At 34.7% G+C, this 24,958-nt stretch overlaps 1 protein-coding gene across 1 annotated transcript in view; it reads left to right on the plus strand.

Moving 5' to 3' along the window:
* Positions 1 to 24,958, plus strand: part of LOC115444796 (titin) — a 183,001-nt gene that overhangs the window by 107,428 nt on the left and 50,615 nt on the right. The window contains 5 exon segments of the mRNA XM_037436418.1: positions 3,923 to 4,095; positions 7,976 to 8,204; positions 17,937 to 18,095; positions 21,608 to 21,789; positions 24,376 to 24,547. Coding sequence (XP_037292315.1) covers positions 3,923 to 4,095; positions 7,976 to 8,204; positions 17,937 to 18,095; positions 21,608 to 21,789; positions 24,376 to 24,547 — 915 coding nt within the window.

A 24,958-nucleotide genomic window follows, 5' to 3' on the forward strand; every position in this document is an offset into this window, starting at 1 on the left:
CCTCACGCCCGTCTAGCACTGTTGACAATATACTCGTAAGTTCCATCAGAAGGTAACTGGGGCGAAATATAAACGCAACAACTGTAAATAATCGGAACACGAAACAATACTAAACACAGACGTTTAACAAAGTAATCGGTCGTGAAAATTTTTAACTCTGCCTCTGAATGCAACCATTGAGATCTTTGCCAGAATGAATAAAACATACGAAGAGAGAGGAGTTGACTATGTATTTGTTATAAAAAGTCATTGAATTAACGTTAAATTTGTTGTACTTTTTCATTTCTATATCCTTGAACATTCAGTCGTAAATCGCACATTAATTCTTAACGACTAAAGCTATCCGATAACAATCAGTCACCGACAAAAACCAACTGCGTAGTTCGACAAACGACTTACCAAGTAAGTTTATAAGTCTCCCAACTCGCACTGGGTGAGCGCACAAGCGCGTTGCCTGTTATCAGTTTCTGGTTCAGTGGGCGGTAGAAGGCTGTTAATGGTTGGTGTTATGTAACGTAAAATATAGGTTTTTGGGGCATTAGGGCATAAAGCCTTCAGGAAGATTGCGTTGGACGCATCTGACTGTAAACCTAGATTGTTCGTGTAATATACAACTTTGTTTTTTACGTTTTACACAAAGGCTATGTTTATGTTCTTCTTTCTGACTTTGTTATTCCATTGTGGTCTTGGTAAGACATTGTCTAGCATATTTCGTAAACAATTTGGCTTAAGTTTAGGAACTGCTCTTCTGTCTGTCTTCTGCCTTTTTTTTAGAATCTTATCCAATACTTTCTTGTTTGGTAACCAACGCCACTACCCTATAGTCTACAGGATCTTATATTACCAGATAAAAGCATTTTTACAAACGAGAAACCAGCATCACTGACACACCTACACGGGAAAAAAAATTGCACCATTGCGAATTTTGTGCGTCAAACAGCTTATTTGTTAAACAGAGATATCTTAACAAAATGATCCTCTCTCCACGCTCGGGTAGTAAGAACGTACTAATAAATCCCACCCGAAAACTAATTCTCCACAAAATAGATGCGACAGTAACCATCGCTCGGTACGATTCTTTTGTTTTAAACGTAAAGTCCTTATCCCCCGGGCCACAAAAGAGCTCGGAGTGATATTATAGCATTATGAAAAGCCAACGCTTCCATTGTGGCCGAGTCTTTTGTGTTAAGTGTGAAAAATAACCCTTTTGTTGGTAATGTCGGAATTCTTGACGATGTTTCCATTTGCTTGAGTAGGTCTGGTTTTGTAGCGGCTGAAGTAATGGATAAGCTTCGAGTTGAGCTTGCGGTTTTATCAGAGGGGAATCAGAGATACAAGTGAACCCTTATTGCTGTTATGATGGGGCTGAGTTTGTGGCAGTATGAGTCATATTTCATTCCTCAGCTTACGTGTTTCATTGATCAACTTGAAAATGGAACCCAGAAATCTGAACTACGTTCTGAGTTATCATTAGATTTAGACGGTTTTTTTAATAACTTTGTCAAATATTTATCAAATTGATACGCAATAATCTTTATCGTAACTATTAGCAATACATTTAAAGCAACTCTCAACTAATCAACGGTCAGTTCGGCCACAGGTTCAGCAATTAATTTAAATCCACTGTCAGATTTATAGTTATTCTGAAAACTAAATATTGACAGCTCTCCGCCATTTTGTCATGTCTCTTGCAGTTGACAGTACCGCCTACCGTATACATCAAAAGTTCAGCTTTCATCCACTGCAAACTACATTTTTCACGAGTCTTTTTTGCCACCCAAAACCGCTGCGATATTTAATAACAGCGCATCGCCGCACAAAAAATGTCCATCAATTTTGACGATATTGAAATTTTCACACGGTTTTTGTAGTCTTTTGTCGTTGTAATATCAATTAGCTGATGGAGTTTATGCGAAAATCTATTTTTATACATACTGAAAGCAATCCATTATCTTCATTCGTTTGTTACCATGTTCCATTTGCGGAAACTGGCGTTTTATTGTTGTCTTACGTGAGTTGTTATTTTATTTGTTAGTCCTTCTGGGTAGATCTTTATATTTTTTAATTTAAGTTGTGTGCAGAGTTTTAAACTATATTTAATATATCGTAACTAGCATAAATAATACCCTCGTGTAAAATTATAACATGAAACTGACTGTGTGACCGACAAAATGCAAAAGATGAAATGTCCCGCTGACCCTAAATGCATCGGGATCATGTCAGGCAGATGTTAATGGCTTAATTTACAAGAAACAGACTAGAAGGAGGAAAATCTATTCATGAGCGTACATACAAAGAGAAAAAGCTTGCCCTTGTATTCTCGAAGGCTTGAGCAAATGCCACTATCGCGCTTAAACTCAAATTCGCCAAGTCTTGGAACATAAGACCTCATAGATTTTTTATTGCCTCTACGAAATCGAATCTAGTGAATAAATCACTTATGAGTGATATATCTACCGCTGCATACTATATATCTTCTAATTAATTAACAAATATATCTATTTCTATAGCGACATTGTATACTGTCAACTATTCTACTGATTGATGGATTCAAACCTGTCTTCCTTCTGACTTCTCTGCAAGCCTACCAAAACAGCAGTAATTCAGCATTCCCATGCCGCATCTGCCATTTATCGGCAATTGATAGCAAATGACATGTAGTACCATCGAGTGACGTCACGAAAATGGCAGCGCTTATAACTGAAACTGGAATAATGGCATCGCTGAATAAAATAGAGCGCTTTGTCAGCCTTCCATTGAAGGGCTTAGCGCTTGAAGCGGTTTATGGGTTTAGAATGAAGTATTATGTGGGACGCGTGTCTTATCTGGTTTCGTAGGTGTTTTTGTATAAACAGAAGTGAGTTAAGGATTTCTAGAACTCGCTGTTTTCTCCCACTTGTAATCTCTTTTGAAAGATGTTTTTGAAAAACCTTTTTTTTTTACTTCGGAAATGGACGTGTATACGCGCACAGCTGCGAGCAAAACCCATTATGCAGTTTTGTAACAGAAATATAAGTTATAAGTATGTGCCATCAGAATATTTAGACTGAGGATTATGAGATTCTGGTTCGATTTCCAAAGAGGGAAATAAAATTTGTTCAAAATTTCTATTTAAAATACACATAAGTTACCTAAAAGAAAGAAATTTGACAATATGGTAATAGGATGAAAACGTGAACTTGTTATGTAACTGCATTATGTATGCCTTTAATGCCGCCAGAGGAACATAAAGGGTTTCCATTCGATCATAGGAGTTTATGACTGGAAATAGGTGCTTTCAATTTTATTTGAAACGTGCCTATTCAAGCGCCACTATAGCTGTGAAAGAGCATTCAAGAATGTCACTTATTGACTTCTAAAAGCAATCGGAGACCAAAAAGATATCGAGTTTGCCTTTTGAACTCATCGAGGGATATATTCATTCAGATTTTTCAATATAAAACACTTATTTATTTGCGAGATATCGTTATTTTCAATGAAGTCAATGGAGGCTATCCGACGCTTCAAGCGATCTTATCGCGCCGTTTTGACGTTCCAATTTTAATTGAAAAGTTATCCGAGATTTTTATTTTGTTTTGAATTTTAATGATGCATAGTTTTATAAATAAAATACGAGGTTGATTTTTCCAATCAGATAAAAGCTAGCCGCGAACGAAATTTACTACTGAATACAATATTGAAGCCGTTGAATTATTTTATTTTGATGAATAAAAATTACATTGACTGACTAAAAAAATCATTCTTTTTCGGTTACCGGAATTATGGAGGCCTGATTTAATTGACGTAGCGGACCTAAGAAAATTATAAAGGCAACCAACCAATCGAATATTTATACTTGCACAAAATATACTTTTACCATATAGATAAAAAACGCAATTTACTTCAAATCCAAATTTTAATATCAAAATCATTTTTTTTGCAGGAGAGAGACTGATACAATTCGCATCGGAGAGCCTGGTGACGGAGATCCTGATCCACCCTCAGATGAACACGCTGATGCAGTGCATGCGAAACCTGCTCAGCTCGTTCACAAGACACAGGCACCTTGTGCACGCCGGATATACCTTCGCGGGGAACGGGTCCTGGATCATGCAGGTGAGGAAACATTACAATTATATCTTCGTTGGTACATGCTTTTATAGCATGGACTTTTAAGTAAGTGCCTGATGTTAAATGACCTTTGGTAACACACATAATTATAGGAGAATCAGGAACGTAGGGAAGGAGCATTAAGGTCTCTAGAAAACTCCCTAACCGTACGAAACGAACCAGCAAGCTAACACTTCACCTCAGTTTAGTTCTAGGTATTGCCCTTAGACAGTATCCACAGAAATCTATTAACCAATCTGATAGATTTTTACATGCTAACTGCGTTGTCGTTCTAAGAAATCAGATCTAAAAATGTAAAACTTTCTCGCTGAAACTGAGATAAAGTGACAGCTTGCTGTTCCGTTTTATGTTTTACGCAGGTGTTTTTACTAACGAAAACTTGCCCCTCGTTATCGTTGATTAATTAGATAAGTTAAAAATTAATAAAACCTCATGAATTTAAAATAAATAGTATGTTACTTAAAGTAGCGACTTTAGAGTGGAGGGGGACGCGGAAGTGCCAGTGGCTGACACTAACATGGGCCTCTCGCAGTACCTTTTTTGGTTTCGCTCGGGGACCCTACGTCAGTTAAGGCCGCCACTGGTTACTCAGACACTGCAGAATTTTCTACATGTAATAGAAGTAAGAACCATGTCAACTGGTACTGAGATTGTTGTCTACAAAGAATGTTAAAGTTTTTCTCTTTATATAACGATAAATGAAGTAATATAAAAAAGAAATTACTTGACCCTGACCTGAGACACGCGATTTCTAAATTAGCTAGTAGGTCTTATAAATATTACCATATTAATTGGGTCTAGCTTAGGTCACCTTGGAGGGAAAATAGTCGAATTCCAAAATTCTAATTGCGTGGATGTTGGTTTGAGCGATTTAGATGTGATGCCTTACCCTATTTCTTGAGGGCTGAAAAAATCCTAGATATTGATTGACAGGTTTGAAGAGATGATCAGCTAAATAGATAAAATCATTGCAAGTATCTACTTACAAGAGGATTCACCGATCAATGAAACAGCACCAAATTGAATAAAAATGTTATAGTTTAGCAAGACCTATAAAAATATGCATACAATGTAGTCATCCGAATAAAATTAATTGTTATGTGATTATCCAATACTTTGCCAATTTTGAGGAAAGGAAAAGGAAATTAAATTCAAGAAAGAATAGTATCTTATATTCACATATCGCTGACCACAAGAAATGCAGCAATAGTTATTCAAGTCAGTTTTCTGTCATTCACCACGGTAAAACTAGACCATGGGAGTGGCTACAGTATGGCCCTTCATTAGATTGTAATTAATTTTATGTTCTATACCATGTAACTAATTGAATAAATCTTTTTCACCAATAATTTATTCAGAAACCAGGAACAAACCGTCCACTAGACGAAATTACATGTAGTGATTGCACGACCCATCTCAGTGAATAATTAAAACATCACTAAATCCAACTAACTACATACTTTTGTAATAATTATCAACCTTCGTTTAGAACCAACTTACTTGGGTTTGAAATTTGTGATCGATATCACATTCTTCACCCTTATCTCATAACATCTTTGATGGATAAGAAGCTAGGCGAAGAGTTGGATTACTTTTATACCTAGCTCTCTGATAAAAGGCGTGAACTTGTGTAAAAGTGGCCTACCTTCCTAGTTCTCAATTCAAGCCATTTAAAATAGGATCTGACGTAGAGTCATTGTCACCATTAAAAATTCATTGAATGGTATTCCTCATCTCCCAAATATATTCCGACGTTAATGGGGAGTTTGTGTTTCGACAGAAAATTGCGACGTTTGAGTATCAATTTGCTGTTAATTTTGTCATGTGCAAATAGATTCGGAGAAAGCCTTTAACGCTTTATGTTATTTGGTTTACTCAGTTGTTTAGAACCATTTGTAGTTGTCGTCTAATTCGCAATTTAAATGCCAAGGAACTGAAATAGGTTATGACGAAATTATTTTACGTCATCTATATCAATAAGTTTCCAATCAATGCCATTTCACACTACGAGTTCGCATGTAAAAATAAAACTGGAACACGATATTCATTTTATAACGTAGTTTATGAATTCTTAATTTCCGTCGCATCGACCGGAGTGACTACTGACGGGAAATATCGGCTCGCGTTTAATCCGTTTCGTTCGTACAGAATCAATTTGATTGAGCTCACTGGATTTACGTTGGTATTAAATGGAATTCGTGAATTTTAAACTGTTATATGTTTTTTTATGTAACTGAACGAAATCAGCAATCAACATTCGTCTGCTATGTGGTAAACTGCAACGGAATATAGAATTTAGAATTACCAAGGAAGGCATTGTTACCCTTAAATATAAGATCTTTAAAACTAATTTATTTTATTACAGTAATATTTATAGGTATCATACTGTAGACTGGAATTCAAATATGCTGTCTTAGCAGATAAAATAAAGCTAACCAAAGGACTCTAGCATATACTACATTATACTCGCTCGGCTTTTAAACTAAAAGGTTTATTTTTCCATAAAAGCAAATAATAGATCTCCCATCGTCAAACACAAAACAATATCTTCAATCTATACTTTATTACATCGAATTTAGTTTCAATCTTCAAGACTATCAGAAAATATTGTTAGTAAAATATTATTTCTGGTACATTGAAGATTTTAATATCCGCCCGACAAGCCGTAGTTTCCACTACACTAGTCAAAGGAAACGGAACTTGTAAACCGATTGAAGATAGGGTTGCTTATATTTTGCCCGAGAGGGTCTTAACCGTCGATATTCTATGGGTTGTGGTGGAACTAGAATTTGATAGGGTAAAGGACTTTAAATCATCTAAATTCTAATTTTAAACGAGGATAATTCGTTAATTAAATGATTTTTTGTATTTCTAGACTTAAGGTTTCTAGTCCGTACTGACAATTTAAACTTACGCCTCTGTAGGGGTTTCTAGAATCTCATCTATTTGTCAATTCAATCATATAATGTGATAAAGATGTATTTATGATTCAGATACAAGTCCTCATAAGTTCAGTATTCAATATAAGTATAGTAATATCAGTATTTTTGAATCGAAAAAATCACGATAGTTGGGTACCTCGTTTAACATAGTTTCTTACTGACTTAGTACCGTAAGCTTCTATTATACCAATAAGGAAATTATCTACATTCGAATCCTAAATGGGGATAAAAAAAATAATGGCTTGAGAACGATCTTTCTCTTCTTAGTCTGTTTGAGGAAGTAGAAATCCGTATACAATTAAAAACATCTTGGATGTTTGCCTATGTTCAGATTGCTCGAACCAATTTCCAAATATAACTTAGAAATTAAACGCTCAATAAAACTTTGCTATGTTCGAGATTTCTACGGAAATCGAAAGAAAACAGAGTGAAACTTAAAACCTTTGGAAACAGCATTCTGGAGTATAATCTTTTGTAATCGATACCTAAAATAACAGTTGCAAGTTTTCCTAACAGTGAAACAAAGGAACTTCGGTCCAATTAAGGAAGTTTTCTCCGATTGCCAGATCGGATAACTTCGCAGCAATTATATAAAGAATTAACGCTCGCAGAATTGAATCAAAATAAAAGCAGAATTAATTTGTTGGTATTATAAATTCAATTTCTCTCTACCTTTCTCCTGACGAGACTAGCATGCTGTGATATCCAAGTCAAGAAATGTGACATTAGGTATTTCTGATAATATCAGCCCGCAGTCTGAAATTGAACCTGTAAATTATACATTCGCCCCCTAATACATAAGACCAACATAAAACTAGCCAAATAGCTATCGATATGTAACACCTTTACCTACCCCTTAAAAGGTAAAAGGCATGATGCTATATCTATATATACTTGATTACTAACATTTATTCCATTTTCAGGACGGGACCTTTTCCCTAGCGGACTTCACAGACGCATACCAAGAAAATGAAGTGCAGCGCGTAATCCGCGCCTACGAGAATTCCATCTCGATTGATGTACACTGCTCGACTAGCGGCGGCGGCGAATGGGCCCGCCTGCCCGAAATGCCATTCGTCAAATACTGCAAGATTAGGGTCAACCCTACCGACATATTAGACTCTGGCTCGCAAGCCATCAAGGACTTTATCGGTGAGTGATATTTGGAATTACTTCGTGTGTAAATAGAGGAAGTTGATACGTGAGGATCGGGAAGTTTTGATACGAACTGATAGAAAAGTAATGCAATGGATGGATGTGTAACATGTTTCATATAGGAAAGTCGAATAATGTGTTAGGGGAAACAGAATTGCAAGCAAATTCATTTCTGTGATAATTACAATATACTTTAACATTAGTACCAACTTTTTTGTGAAGGCTTAAAATAAGTTATTCATGATGGATGAAAAACACCGTATAGAAATTCGTTTCAGTTCATAAACTTGATACATCTAATAAAACAGATTGGGTAATTCTAGCAATTAATGAGACGCAACTCTTTATATAAGAACACCACTTCTACCATCACGTAAATAATTTCCAGTTCAAAACACAAAAGACTAACAACACTAACTAATTAACAAATAATCGTTTTCCACGTCCCTAATTAAACTATACGAACAGTTTCCTCGAACATGCACAACGCTCAACTTTGCCTGAATACGCTAATTCATCCAATAGTTGCAGCGAACTCTCTCTGTTCCTAACAAACCTTGTCCCAACTTTGCTGACATGACTCATTTGTTCTTTGCAATGGTATTATGAAATAAAGTTGCTTATTAATTTGGCATCAAGTGGTACAAGCAATTAATATAATAAATTTAAGATCAGTTAGTAAAACAAATGGGAGATAAGATAATGTTAATATTTTTGAACAAGTTAGTTGTGAAAGGGAGTACCTTAAAAGAAAGGAACCGCCGTGTTGAATTTCAGTGAATTTGATTTTTTGTGGGGCACAGTTAAATGCTTTAAAACACAAGTATTATAAGGAGAATCATATCTCAAAGTTCTTATAAGAATAACGAACAATACTGGATATTTCACAACAAACTCACATTATCTACCGTTGTAGATGAATCATTAAACTATAGTCCCATTTTAGAGGGAAATTCTGCCCTAGCATAAATAAATAAGGCTCAAATTATTGTTTAATTATGTTATAATTACAAATATTAGGTATCTATGGCTCGAAGTAGTATATATAACTGATATAGCTGATTGGTAGATTGCAAATATTAACAGAATAAATCAATCTAAATCAAATTTGGCAAGCAAAACAATAGCGTATTTTCTACGTAACATTATATTATTGAATGAAACAGAGTGAATGAAACGGCAAATATTGATTTAATCGCACATTCCCGATCGATGGAATGAATGGATGAATGCATTATTAGCAGAATGAATAATGAATGCGTTCGTGAATGGATGAGCCGATTGAATGTTGTGAATGAATGAAAGAACAATACTAATCGGTTAATGGAAATTGTTAAGCTTGCTATATACATAAAGAATTATAATTTCACATATTGTGTCGTTTTGGGTAGATTGTAAGAAGGATATAAATATATTTTTTTTTTGTCTATTTATTGAACTTTGACTTATCATATAAGAGAAGTAATAGTATTTTTATAGCAGAATATAGAAAATCGAGCAAGTAAATTAATAAGATAAATTAACTCACTTTGACAAAGAATACCATCAGTTTTATTAAATCCGCCTATACTTATAAATAAATACACAATTGATCACGTGCCTAAATACACTACACCAATTAACCGTCATTTGATTGAACGTTTCCCTAATGAAGGTATACTTAGTACATGTAGATGTGGGAACGTAATCAGCGCAGCAGCGACGAGTAACTTCATTAGCTACGTTACAAATGCAAGGCTACATGAATAAACTTAACGCCAAGTTGCTCAGCCAGTTTGATTTATGCCTGCAACTCGCTGTATGACTTCAGCTAGTTAGTGAGTTGCACAATGGCCTGTCTAGTTTCCATGCCTGTACAATGGCCTGTTGCTTAAGTAAGTTCTGTTTGAAATATTTGTAAAGTTTCTTGTGTAGTTTTGTACTGATTCGCTAACTCAATACACAGTCCTGATAGGTGATCTTTAACATTTCAATCTCAATCAAAATAAGTAATGTAACTATTTCCATTCCGGAGATCGAGATGGGGATACCAAATGAATGTCAATGTTTAATGCAGATATGGTCAATCAAATCTGCATTACCTATAGTCATTATAATATAAATTGCTGAATAAATGTCATTTCTCTATTTATACAAAAATGTAAAAGTAATCCCATTGCAATTGATGGTAAATGCAGTGTAGTCCAATAGAAAGATGAGAGATGATTACCCATCGTCAGTCGACACAATTATGCCGGCCTGTTGGAACCGGATATACACAGATTCCGAAACGCGATGATGTTATTGATCATGTGAAGATACTGGCGTAGCCAGCGTCTGAGCTTGTACCACACTTGAGCGTTATGAAGTTGCTTCCGGCAATACATTAAATACGCCTGTCAGAGTGACGAACTTTGGTAAAAAAAACCTTTTAAACTCAAAATACATTCCACCATTTACCTAAACACCGTCTCGTCGCTTCTAAAATAAATTCCCGTTAAATTTCACTTACAAAAATCCACACATTGTATGGATGTTTATGGCAAGCGACTGTAAAATGTTGCAGCTAATTCGTCGAGAGAGTTTCAAATTGTTCGTGGCATGGAGTCGGTTGGGGTCTGGTTGAGTGATTAGGGCTCGGTGTTAGTGATGAGCGGGAGCGAATGGAACCGGATGATCTTTAATACATTTATATAGTGAAGGAATGAAACAATGTCATCTAGCCAGGCTAATAGACGTAATCTAGTATTTTACTAGAGAAAATAAAATGCAATAGATATTTTTTTGTGAATTATAGAATGGGAACACTTTATTTTACAGTATGAATACAATTATATAAAAAAAAATATGTGCAGGAATAGACTGTCTTATCGCTTTGAACGGATAGCTTCCAAACAACCGACACATATAGGAAAAGATTAAATATAACTGGCTGAAGTTGAAGTATCTAAGGTTTTCTTATGTAAAATAAGTGTTCTGTGGACCATGTTAGTGTATGCACATGTCTTAATTTATAAATATTGAAATACTGTATTCAAAATAATGAAATCTGTTCATTTTTAAGAGTTAACTTTGGATTTACAGAATTTGCAAAATACTTTCACTAAACTTATATTATATGGGAGACAGGTATTTTTGATTTCAGTAATCAGTAATCAAGAATAGAAATTCTTCAAGGACTTTTTATACAAGCAACAATTTTAAGCATTCATAAAATTTCATCATTGAAAATACTTTACAAAATGTCTATCTATTAAACTGTTAAACCACTCCCTTCTATCCCACACGCCCGTAGGTAATTTCCCGGCTCGTTCAAGTTTCCGACGTTCGGAAACTTCGGGTTCAATTCAGCCTCATTATGTTTTGTAGTAACGGCAACGTTTCGCTTTGATTCGAGTTAAGTACATGAAAATTTGTCCAAATTTGGTTTGTGTAGAAATGGATTATTGTTATATTTATTAGGAGTAATAAGTTATTCGACATTACACTTATGTTTGGATTGAGGACTTTTGCTCATACTCATGGTTTTAAAACATTAACAGGCCTTTATAATTCATGTAGAGAAATGTTAGGTGTGTTGCCTATCTTACGATTTATTTCTATAAGTAATTGATTGTCTTTTCCAAAGAATATTTACTTTTACCATGTTTACGTACAAAATATGGTTTGCTATAAATAAGGTACACAGCTTAAAATAATACTTTAAAAAAATAATAAATAATTATAATATTAACCCTATATTGTATTATACTGTCCCATTGCTAGGCGCGGGTGTTTCTACCACATTTCGGATAAAAATTACATAAAATAGGTAATAAAGTCGATTATTCTAAAGTTAGTATATTATATTTGGATATCAGCATATGTATATTTTTAAAATGTTTACCAGCCACATAAAATTCTCAAAATATATACAAAATTACAATTCAGTTTGACAGTTCAACATAAATGACATGGGTCCACGCGTAAAATACATTTTATAAAAGGTTTGAACACAATCATATAAGTACACAACGCGGTTAGAACAAGTTTTAACTTGTTTCCAACTTGAAATTGCTTTTACAAGTTACACCTATCGCTTATCCCCTATGATGTAGGGCTTTATTTTATTAAAACTTCAGCAACTGGCGAGAGCTTGTGAGCGCCTGCTGGTTGTAAATAGCAATGTTGAAGAGAATTATTTGCTATGCGTGTGACATCAGGCGTATTTTTTGTTTTGCCATTAAATTCAGAGGAATTTTGTTTTAACAATATGTTTTGTCAAAATATAGGATTATATAAAAGAAAAACAAGAAGTAATTAATATAATGTTATGACGTTTTACCTCACAGAGTTCTTTATAAAGTCTTTGAAAACGTGAATGTCTGTTAACAAATCATTACATAAACCAAAAGTTTTCTAACTTAAAAATAAAATACTTTGAAATGCATACAGATGTCTTACAGCAGTCCCCAAGCGATCTCGTGCATACTAATACTTACCCCTATATAACAGCACATTCAGTATTGCGAGGCACAAAAGGGACCCAACAGTAAATAGCAGTTGAATGGCCCACTTCGAATCACTGTGGCGTACAGTTTTAACAAGCGCTTTCTTTACAATAAAGTAAAATGTTACATTGTTCAGAATAATGCCAACTCGAGTTCACTTCGGTTGTGAATGGCGGATATATCTTAATACTCAAATACAATAACTGCATTTGTTTATTGTGAAATGTGTTAACGTGATCCTAAATATATATGGCGGATAATATCTTCTTTCTTAGTTTTGAGTCCTAATATCCGGAAAGATGTATTTAAAATAGAAAGACAAAATGTACGTGTTTAAACTTTAGTAAAGGCATACGTTTATTAGACATTTCATTGGTTGCTTTTAGATAGCCCTGATAAAATGATAGAAGTTACTTAACATAATTTGATGGATTAATTTCGTAATAAGTCCAGGTCTCATGAGAAATCGTCGTATATTTGGTAGTTACGAAGCCGAAGATAGAAAACAGACGAATTCTTAACAAACAATAAAGAAACATCGTATACAAACCTAAAAGAAATATTCAATCCACAAATCAAAATTCGAAAAGCCATTTAAAATGCATTTCCTAAACATTCCTCTTAAAATCTTGTAATAATCTTTCGAATTGGATTTTTAACTTCAAAACATTTTTTGTTTTTTCTTCCTCCAGAGTAAATAAAATTTATGCCAGAGGATAACAAGGTTACGATCCAGAGCACTCAAATAAGCACTAAGTTTAATTTGGAGAAAATTTCATCTTAACATTAACGAGCGAAACGAATAATTCTCGCTGAATATTCTTTTGTCTAGACAAAATGGAAGGAACGAATCGAAATATTTGCGGACGGAGTGGAATTTTCGAATTAAACGAGGGCCTTATGACTGGCGTTAATCATGAACAATTTTACTGTATTAGAGATCGCGTTATGAGAATAGCTTAAGTATTGTTTAATGTTCGTACCCTTATTAGTTACACCATTTTTTATTACATTTAATGACGAGACGAGTTTGCTGTTCGCGTGATGATTAGCGATACGACCGCCCATAAACAGCAGAAACACCATCCAATACCTTAAATTACAAAATATTGTTGGATATTCCACTGCGCTCGCCATACTGAGACATGAGATGTTAAGTCTAATTATATCCGATAGTCACACTGGCTACAATGTCCTTCAAACCGGAACATAATAATGACTACACATTGCTGCTTGGCGGCAGAAGTAGACATTGCGGTGGTACCTAGCCAAGCAGACTCTCACAAAGAGAGACCTACCAGTAATTTTTATGAAACTGTCTTCATAATTGCAATTAGGAAAGCATGTTTCGTGGTTTGTAATAAATGATGAGCTAAATGTGGAGGTGTTATAATTTATTGGGTACCAACAATGTTGTCACTTTTATTTACTAAGAGAGATGATTATTAGTATATAATAAATAATAATATCAGCCCTGTATTATATACTTGCCCACTGCTGAGCACGGGCCTCCTCTACTACTGAGAGGGATTAGGCCTTAGTCCACCACGCTGGCCTAGTGCGGATTGGTAGACTTCACACACCTTCGAAATTCCTACAGAGGAACTTCTCAGATGTGCAGGTTTCCTCACGATGTTTTCCTTCACCGTTAAAGCGAACGATAAATTCACAAAGAATACACACATGATTTTTTAGAAAAGTCAGAGGTGTGTGCCCTTGGGATTTGAATCTGCGGACATTCGTCTCGGCAGACCGTTCCACACCCAACTAGGCTATCGTCGCTGTCTGTCGCTGATTATTAGTATAATTTTTAAATCTTGCAATGTCATTGTTGTACGAGATATGGCATATTTCTATTAGTTTCCTTTAGTGTTCTTGAAGAGAGGTTAACTATAATGAATTTAATGAGCCCTTAATTCTGTTGCTTTTGTGTTTGGAAGACCGTTTACTGTCAGATGATTGAATAATACATTCACGAAATTTTTATTAAAAAAAAAGTATATTAAGCTTTTACTTTCTTAGTTGTTGTTTATAATAATAATGTGGTTGCAATTTGTGCAAGGTGCAATGAATTTTCGATGATTACACCCTGAAAATGCAATATGACCAATTATATTTAATCTTTCGACTACAATCAATCGGTTCAAAGTGTGGGAATCTGTACTATACCAAAACTTATCAAAGCATAGGATCCTAAAACCAATCATAGTAATTGTAGGAGCCTTTTTGTGCCTCCATCTTCAAAATCCACTCAAACGCTACTTCTAATAACTCAGCCTTTTCAAGCGAACGTAGCCCAATTGAATTTCGACGCTAATGTCACAGCGATAGGATTGGATATAAAGTGACGGGATGCAAGTTACTAGGGCAGAAATATTGCTCCCGACGTTGATTAGGTCACGTTGCCGGATACAGGCTGTTAGACTACCTAGGATATTTAGGTCACGTGTGAGAGGTTTCCAGTCGGACGCCATGTTAGAAGCAACTTTATATACATACATGTAATAAATGATGCATATCCACGGAATATAGAATGAATTCAAGGAAATGTTAAATAATTTAAAATCGGTAAGAGCGGTCGCAAACAATAGCAAAAGTTAAAACTGATGAGTCTTGAATTTTAACATATAAGAATGATAGATTACAAACAAAGCTGAAAATCAATATTAAACTAAAATAATAAATAAAATTTTGTATTTAAATCAAAATGGAGTTTGTAACCAAATGTTAAGACTAAATAATGATGGTGAAAGGTATTCTGACTGATATAATATGAACTTAACATTATTTGGACTATAAGTAGTTAATATAATGTTTTCATAAACAACTAACACTTATATAACATTAAGTCATTGCATGTAAAACATTATGTATTTCCTATATCATATCAAGTTACTTTATTGCGCATGTGACGCAAATCGATATGGTAATTATTATAGTACATAATATAATCATTGAGTTAAGAATATTTCAAGCATGATTTTATTTAAGTACAACATAAAATATTTTGGCTGTTGGCGTTTCCATCGAGATTTTAGAACTACGCGACCTCTTCAACAGTAATCGTTATATTTCAGTCAATTTACATAAAACCGTAATGTACTATTAACCTAAACCTTCATAAAATAATTCACTATCTTTTGTAAAAATCGTACAAAAATACGTTCAGTAGATTTTGAGAAACTCGATCATATACATACAGCTTTTGGGGGCTTTGTTTTATAAAATGTATAGATTATGTATTATTGTCTGCGAGACAATAGATCCTACGGGATTCTTGGCGATACTATACCCTTGGTCAGTCTGTTTGTGTTTATTGGAAATTCCTCGGATGTCGACGGTACGGATGGCGATTTGGGATTCCTAAGTAATGTGTAGAATATACATTTAGTTTAATTAATAATATGATATTATTGAATGGGTACATGTTATGTATTGCTTTATTTTTGGGATGAAATCTTGAAACCATATGCAGTGATTGGTGGTTATAACTGCGAGAGCGTAAATCGTTTACTTTATAACCACAAAGTAATTAGTAACGTTAAAAGAATATAGATAATATTTAGTTACGTTAGAATTATAATTATAAAAACCCTTAATTATATTAATATAAAAATATATTTTTTTATTGCACAACCAATGAAACATACAGAAAAACAAAAGAAAACATACAAGTACAAGACATGGTTACACAATGGGCGGTCTTATCTATACTTCTATACTATTATATAAAGCTGAAGAGTTTGTTTGTTTGTTTGTTTGTTTGTTTGTTTGAACGCGCTAATCTCAGGAACTACCGGTCCAAACTGAAAAATTCTTTTTGCGTTGGATAGCCCTTTGTTCGTGGAGTGCTATAGGCTATATATCATCACGCTATACCCAATAGGAGCGGGGCAGTAATGGCTAATCTCAGGAACTACCGTTCCAAACTGAAAAATTCTTTTTGCGTTGGATAGCCCTTTATTCGTGGAGTGCTATAGGCTATATATCATCACGCTATACCCAATAGGAGCGGGGCAGTAATGGCTAATCTCAGGAACTACCGGTCCAAACTGAAAAATTCTTTTTGCGTTGGATAGCCCTTTGTTCGTGGAGAGCTTTAGGCTATATATCATCACGCTATATTCAATAGGAGCGGAGCAGTAATAGCTAATCTCAGAAACTACCGATTCGAACTGAAAAAATATTTTTGTGTTGAATAGTCCTTTGTTTGTGGAGTGCTCAAAGTTATATATCATCACGCTATGACCAATAGGAGCGGAGCAGTAATGGCTAATCTCAGGAACTACCGGTTTCAACTGAAAAATTCGTTTTGTGTTGGATAGCCCTTTATTTGTGTACCGCTATAAGCTATATATCATCTCGCTATGACCAATAGGGAGCGGAGCAGTAATGGCTAATCTCAGGAACTACCGGTTTGAACTGAAAAAATCTTTTTGTGTTGGATAGCCCTTTGTTCCTGGAGTGCTATAGGCTATATATCATCATGCTATAACCAATAGGAGCGGAGCAGTAATGAAACATGTTGCAAAAACGGGGAAAATTATGAGTTTTGAGAGCTTCCGTTGCCTGCGCTGCGTAAACGGTTAAAGTTATGCAACAATGATGTATGACGGGATTGTTTCACTTAAAAAGTTCTAAATAATATAACAAAAGTCCCCCGCTGCATCTGTCTGCCTTAACGTGTTAAACTCAAAAACTACCTAACGTATTAAGATGAAATTTGGTATGGAGACAGTTTGAGACCCTGGGAAGAACATAGGCTCCCGGGAAACTACTATTTTTATAACGGAAAACTTTAGCCTGAAAAACTTTATAACGCGGGCGGAGCCGCGAGCAAAAGCTAGTCGCTATATATTATTGATACCAATTACATTTCGACAAAATTTTTAGAAACAAACAGACAATCACAAGTGTTGTACTTCTAGATCACAGACAATATACAGTAAACTTAAAAATGTTAACAGACTATAATATGACATGGGCATATCTTCTCTGCAGTGAGTTAATCGTTCTCATAATTAGTAATTATAAGTTCCGCGAAATGGAAATGCTACCCGTTTCGGATTATTACTATTGTTAATAGGAGATATAATTTCATAAGTACACACGACAGCAACCATCGATGAGTGAGTAGAAGTAAAAGTTGATGAATATAATATACATATTTAAAATAGAAATTCATAGTCCTTGTCTACATCTATTTAGGTTTAATGTACCTTTTACAACTTCAAAGTACTGACTCATTTCTCTTCAACAGCATACCTGGACCCCTACGTGGTGCCAGCATCCCTGGACCAACTCCTGGTGTCAAGCGACGTGGTTGGCAACATAAGGTTCAGCCACCCGACATTATACGTATTCCCCGGAGGACAAGGAGACGCCGCCCTCTTCGGGATCAATGGATTTAACATGCTCGGTAAGATATCTTACGGTACAAAACCACGTGATAATCTAATATCTAGTGTTTTTTTGTGTATCGGACCCCTCAGTCAATATTGGGGGAAACCTGCAAATGAGATACTGGAAATCCCGGGCTTAGAGATTGCAGGGCCTTAAAGGAAAGTTGGGAGGGGATCTGGGGAAGGAAGTGTGGGAGAAGGAACCCTGCTGGATGGGAGAAGGGAAGAAGACCAGGAAATTTTCGCGAGCCCTCATATCTCAATGTGAATTGGCAACTATGAGGTTTACATACTTAACTGTGTGCCTGGGGCTACGACAAATATCGTCCCGTGTATGGGCGTGCATTAGGTGTGGAGATCTAGCACACAATCTATTATCTACTTAGGCAGTTTCACGTGAACTTAGTTTGATTACTAAGATGAAAAATTGGGTATGGTTGGGCGTTAGAATTCCAATGAGAAGGAGAATAGACCAAGGAATAGCAAGGCTGAACCTGCACCACCCGCAAGGTCCCCTAGTCTAGGGGGGATGGCAGCAGGTAGTAGATACTGCGATAAACATACACACCGATCTTGATGCCGAAGTAACGAGTGCACGCCTCGGAGGACGTCTCCGAGGGTCGGCGAAGAAGAGCAAGAAAAAAAATGATTAGGGTTGATTAGGGATAGAGATTACAATCTCTCTTCAATGTGCTATTCAATTTATTTATTTAGTGAACACACAATAGTTATACAGCTGATGTGTGTGTCATACTTTGTACATATTTCTTTCATCACTAATATTGAAGAAAGTAAAAGTTAACTTTTTAAATCGGTGTTTTTAGTACTTAAACATCTGTCCACCTCTTTTGGAATGAAGGTGTGAAAATATAGGGCCATAGCCCCGCGAAGCATCGACTAATCTTACGTTGAGTATGAACAGAGAAGTCGCGATCCCCGCATGAAAGCAAACATTTCTGTTGCGCCAGCGTTGAGCAAATATTTGTTGGGGGATATTTGTAGAACGGCAAGTCGCTTGTAGTTGATACCTGTGGCATAAAACTGCATGTATTTATTTATTTAACGATACATTTTTACGCGGCTTTGCACGCGTTGAAGATATTTTCTGGTGTAAAAGTACTACTGTGTACTCGACTCTCAAACAATAATGACTCTATTCTATGTTCTCAACTGTCAAGCAATAATGACTCTAATGTGTCACGCAAAAACCTCACTTACCGATTTATCTTTACACTAACGATTTTACTTGCAAATACAGCAGATATTTCTCAGCAACAGAGGTCCCGTGAGATCTCAAGCTGTTTCAACTGAAAAGACCCATTCAGAGTACAAAGACAAGCCTTGACATGTTCACAAGTCCAACTGACCTCCGTCACTTGGCGGTTAGGATCATGCCAATGGGCATACGTTTCTAGATAGCTTGATTGATTAGTTTATGGGTCATTGAAAGCTACTTCTATCTATAATGATTATAATCACGCTTAGTCAATATTGTCTTTAGCGATGTATCTTGTATAACATTTATTTCAATAAATGAGAAAGTAATTTTGTTTCTTTGCTTACATAGCTAAACCACTAAATCGATTACGATGAAATTTGGTATGGAGATAGTTTAAGGCCTTGGGAAGGACATAGGCTAATTTCTATCCCGGGAAAATTTATAGCGGGACTTTTATGCCGAAAAAACTGTCATGCGGGCGAAACTGTGAGCAAAAGTTAATTATACAATAATTTATCAATAAAGGATTCTAAAACTGATAGTCATTAGAAATATTTTCTTACAATAACAGAGTTCTTAATTTTATTATATTAAATACATAATAATATTTATAGAAATATTATGACATTATTATACTATAGCTAAGTTTACCCATAATAGCTACAGGTAGGCGTGGTATTAGTTGCAGACGCGTGGGAGCCGAACAATAAATATAGAATTACATAAACTCAACTGATCTGTTTATCGACTTCATTATATTAGTTATTGCTTGCGGCTTCACTTGTGAAAGCTGTTTATGGTAATATAATATATTTGTGTTCTTTTCGTTAAATTGCTAATAAACTATTATAATAAAATTCAATTATTTATTAACGAAACTAAACTAAATAAGCCTTAAAAGGTGATTATTTTTGCATGAAATGGATTCATCTATGCTTCGAAAATGCTTAGGTACATAATCTTTAAGAAACTTAGACGTAGCACTCTATTTTACAGTAAATTAAATGTTTGTTAATTATAATTTTTAAAGACATAAATATATCGCGCATAACACGGTAATTAAAATAACATAATTTGAAACTCAATTTCTATGTAAACTTATTATAAAATGTCTTGGTACAAAGGATTAAAAGTTAAGAAGGTTTCATTGCGAATGGCAGATTTACGAATTCAATTTCTCCATTGACATATTCGTAATTAATTTTGGACTAAATTACGTTATTTCGTGTTACAAAGTATGCTTTCAAGAAGCAAGTTCATTTTCTCTTAAAGTTATAAGGATGCTCTGATAATAATAATTAATATATAATTTTATGCTGTTTTTAATGATTTTAACAATGCCTTGCAGTTTAGCGAGAGTTTGTCTATATATTTTTTATTTATTCTTCTATTATATTATGGATGCCATCGTTAGCATGTCAATCTAAAACCATTGTCATATATCGCTGTTTCTACTCTTATTCATGAGAATAGATGATAAAACAATTACAATTCAATAGCACATTGAAAACTAAATTTAACGGAAACACAGCTCCACCAATATCCACAGTCCATTTTATAGTTAATTCCAATACCTAACATAATATCAATCCAATATTCCTGTAATCATTTATTCTTTTCGAATATGTAAACGTCATGACCCTCGCCCGAGTATCGCAGTATCGCACACAACCTTTTCAAACACGAACGTTTCAATTTGGCCGTGTTTGATTTGCGATTTATTCAATATCGAATTTGTACTGGGAATGTTTAAAACGGTTTTGGAAGTTTACACACCCGGCAGGTGGCGTGTGTACGTGATTTCGAACAGGTGCGTTTGTATTGATGCGAATAGGGTGGTACGTATTGTATTGCAAAAGGGTTGCGCGTGTTGTCCGCGCTTTCTATAGGGAGCTAGGTTACAATACTGTCGGATTTCAATAGGCTTTATTTAGCAATAGCAAACGGCAACTGATATTGCATTTTAGGACACTTTTTGGTCTGCTTTTGGTTTTATATACTACCAACTAGATTTTATATTTTAATATTGGTCTAGATTTAAAATATAATGATATTTTAAAAGCCATTTTCAAATGAATTTGAAGTTGAATAGGTATTTCTAAAATCATAAAAAAACTCTATTATATTTCTAATTAATAAATTAGCTATAAATATATTACATGAATTTCTTAAAACTTTACATAGAATGTATTTTAAATAGAATAGTTTCTGTATATATTAAGAATGCCTATGTTACATGTAGACTTCGCGGTCGATGATTCACACTGTTTTTCAATAAAAAAATTATTCATAATCTGTTCCCCATTCCAGTTGACGGCGGGTTCTCCCGCAAGGCCTGCTGGTGGGACTTCGCCCGCCACCTGGACCGCCTGGACGCAGTCCTGTTCACCAGACTCAACAACTGCTCCATCTCGGGAATGGGATCAGTTCTCCGTAGAAAGGCTACTGCCAACGTCTACCCACAGATTGGGCATTTCTTCTGCAATTTAGAGGTGGGTATTAAATAAAACATCGTCTGGAATAATACTATACCGCATAGTTTGATGAAAAAACAAGAGGCTCTTCTTAAAACATAACGTCATTTGGATTATAATAAGAAAGTTTATAAAAACTATTTTTTACTGGTGGTAGGTCTCTCATATGTTAGTATGAGAGAGTTCGCCTGGGTAGGTACCACCGCAATGTCCATTTCTGCCACTAAGCAGCAGTGTATAGTCATTGTTGTGTTCCGCTTTGAAGGACATTGTAGCCAGTGTAACTACTGGATATAATAAGACTTAACATCTCATGTCTTAGGATGGCGAGCGCAGTGGAATACCAAACAATACATTGTAATTCGTGGTGTTGGATGGTGTTTTCACTGTTTATGGGTCGTATCGCTTACCATCAGGCAAACGGCAAGCTCGTCTCGTCATACAAAGCAATAAAAAAAAGAAATAAGGGCGAGGTAGAGATAGGGGGAGATATTTCTCTACGATGGAATACTATAACCATTATATTAATTCTGTACTGAATGAATATAAACGACAGTGCAATATAAATATCTATAGAACAATATAATTATAATCTTGTTTAACAATTCAAATAAGACATTAAATAAACTATGTAGGCTTGTTCTCCTTGATTAATTATTTGAATTCCTATTTACCCTTTCTTGTTACGCACTGAACTCTTAGAAATGGTTCCTTAACTTTCAATTCAGTCTTACGTTTAATTTCCTGTTCAAATTCATGGCGTAATGGACACCAGTCGAAGCGTATGGCGCGGCCAAGGTCCATGTAACTCTACCCCGGGCCACACTTCATTGAGCTTACCGATTGCTATTTCCGCTTTACAACATGTTAGATATAACTAAAGTACGTAGGTATCATAGGTTAATTGTCGTAACATATTATGTGATTAAATAAATAAAATCTAAAAAAGAAACAATATTATTGTGGCTTCAAAATATATTGTAAATAAGGTTTGTTATTGCATCAATACGACCTAATAGAACTAAATAATTTGGTGATATTGAGCCTTGTTAAATACGAGATTCCTTGTTCCTTCGTATTGTGTATTTTCATTATTTTATTTGTCTAAATGATGAACAAGAAAATACACTGAGGTTATAATTGTAAAATTCACATTTTCTAAGTAAAACATTGCAAATAGTTGATCTAAACCAAATTCACTTTATAAACAAATCTATAACTAATCAATTGAAATGGAACAAAATGCACCAACATAAAATCATTCAGAAATTAATTAAAATACTTACAAGTGGTACAAACCCATGCAAATATAGCTATTCAGTATATCTGCATCACTACAGAAATACATGCATTGAACCATGGAACACCGTCCACTCAGTTCCTCAGAGACCTCGATCACGGACATTCGTCATTGAACAATTAGTATACGAGTGCCTTGTGATTGTTTTGTTTTTCGGACTTTTAGTGTTCTTGAAGATTTTGGATAATGTAGGCCGTGACAGAAAGGTGACTGTTTAATTTTACGTGTCCAAAGATTGTACGTGTGTAATATTAGTGGAAAGTTCGAGAATTATTTTATTTAATAGTTTACTTAGATTATATATCGCACTCTTAATAAAATTTTGACCCATTACAAAATTGCCAATTTGTGGGAATCGTTTATTTATTTTTTCCGTTTTTTTTTTAAGCTATAGGTTTCATTTTTTACCTATCTTTAATAAGCTCAATTTGATAGCAACTCCAAAAAAAGGTAGCAAACAAAAAATTAGTTTTCCGACGACTGCCACAAATTAACAATTTTGAAATAGGTCATTATTTTATTAAGAGTGCGAATGAAGAAAAACTTTGTACCCCTTTTTAAAGGCATTACGCGCTCGGACGAGTGTGAGATTTGGCATAATTATAGTTCATATAGAGAAGTTAAAAAAAAAGAAAATGTATAATGTGTGTTATAAAAATAATATATTAAATTCGACGGTGAAATGTTGACTACTAGACTATACTTATTTATGCGTCTATAGATACTTTGTAACAAAACAATAATGCTTTAAAACTTAATATGAAAGTGCAATAATTATTTTAAAATCATTCGATCAGTATTATTTAGTAATATATATAATATTATTTAAATACTTTATAATCTAAATTGTTATGGAACTGATACAGTTATATTTCTTTGTTATAATTTTAAAATATTTTGTTTTTATACTCGTAATAATATATCGACTCATACGCGTATTAGTCGATATCACATACTGATTTTTTATATACATTTTATTTCGTATTTTCTTTGTAATGTTATTTATTTTACTTATTAGGTACGTGCGTGCTTCACAATGTTAAAGTAAATTTTATCCGCCATTTAATTTATTAGACAGAATGATGAATGGACTTGTTTATTATTTATTGAAAAAAATTAAAAACTGGAGGAATCCTACCTCAAAATTATCAAAATAAAAATAATTTCGAGGGTATCCAAAGTCTACCAACGAGCACTAGACCACGGTGGTGGACTTAGGCCTAAACCTAAGTAGTAGAAGATGCCCACTGTCGGTAGCGGGCAGTATATAATACAGGGCTCATATTATTATTATTATATTTCAGGAACGCCGGGCGCTGGCGAGCCCCGACGGCGACAAGGACGCGGACCCTCTGCTCGTGTCCCTCCTGCAAGAGGGCTCCGACATGATGACCGACCTCCGGCACATCAACCTAAAACCCCAGCAGTGCTACCGAAGCCCTGAACCTATCAACCTTTACCACAAAGTTGGACATGGTAAATATTTATTTACAATTTGATCTCAATGGTAAATGTAATCAAAAGTTTGAATTTAGACCAGTGTTTAACAATTGTAGTGTTTTATTGCACAATCCGCTAATAGATCCGACGGATCACCTGAGGTTAATTATAGCCCGACTTGGAATAATATTATTTTAAAAAAATCAAAATCTTTCTTATATAAAATATGGATCTCATTACTTATACTGACAACGTTAACTTCCAAATGAAAAAGCAAAAGTGATACCTCATAAAGCAGGTTCTCTATTTTTCCGTTCAGAGTATATCCCCACAATTTCGTAGGGAGGGAGGGACTGAAGTAGCAACACTATTTATTATTTTAAATACAATTTTATTATGGTCACCTTTTAATTTTATTCTACGGCATTATATACTTATGCCTGACGG

Source organism: Manduca sexta, chromosome 8, assembly GCF_014839805.1.
Source record: "Manduca sexta isolate Smith_Timp_Sample1 chromosome 8, JHU_Msex_v1.0, whole genome shotgun sequence".
In the NCBI taxonomy this organism is placed as follows: Eukaryota; Metazoa; Arthropoda; class Insecta; order Lepidoptera; family Sphingidae; genus Manduca; species Manduca sexta.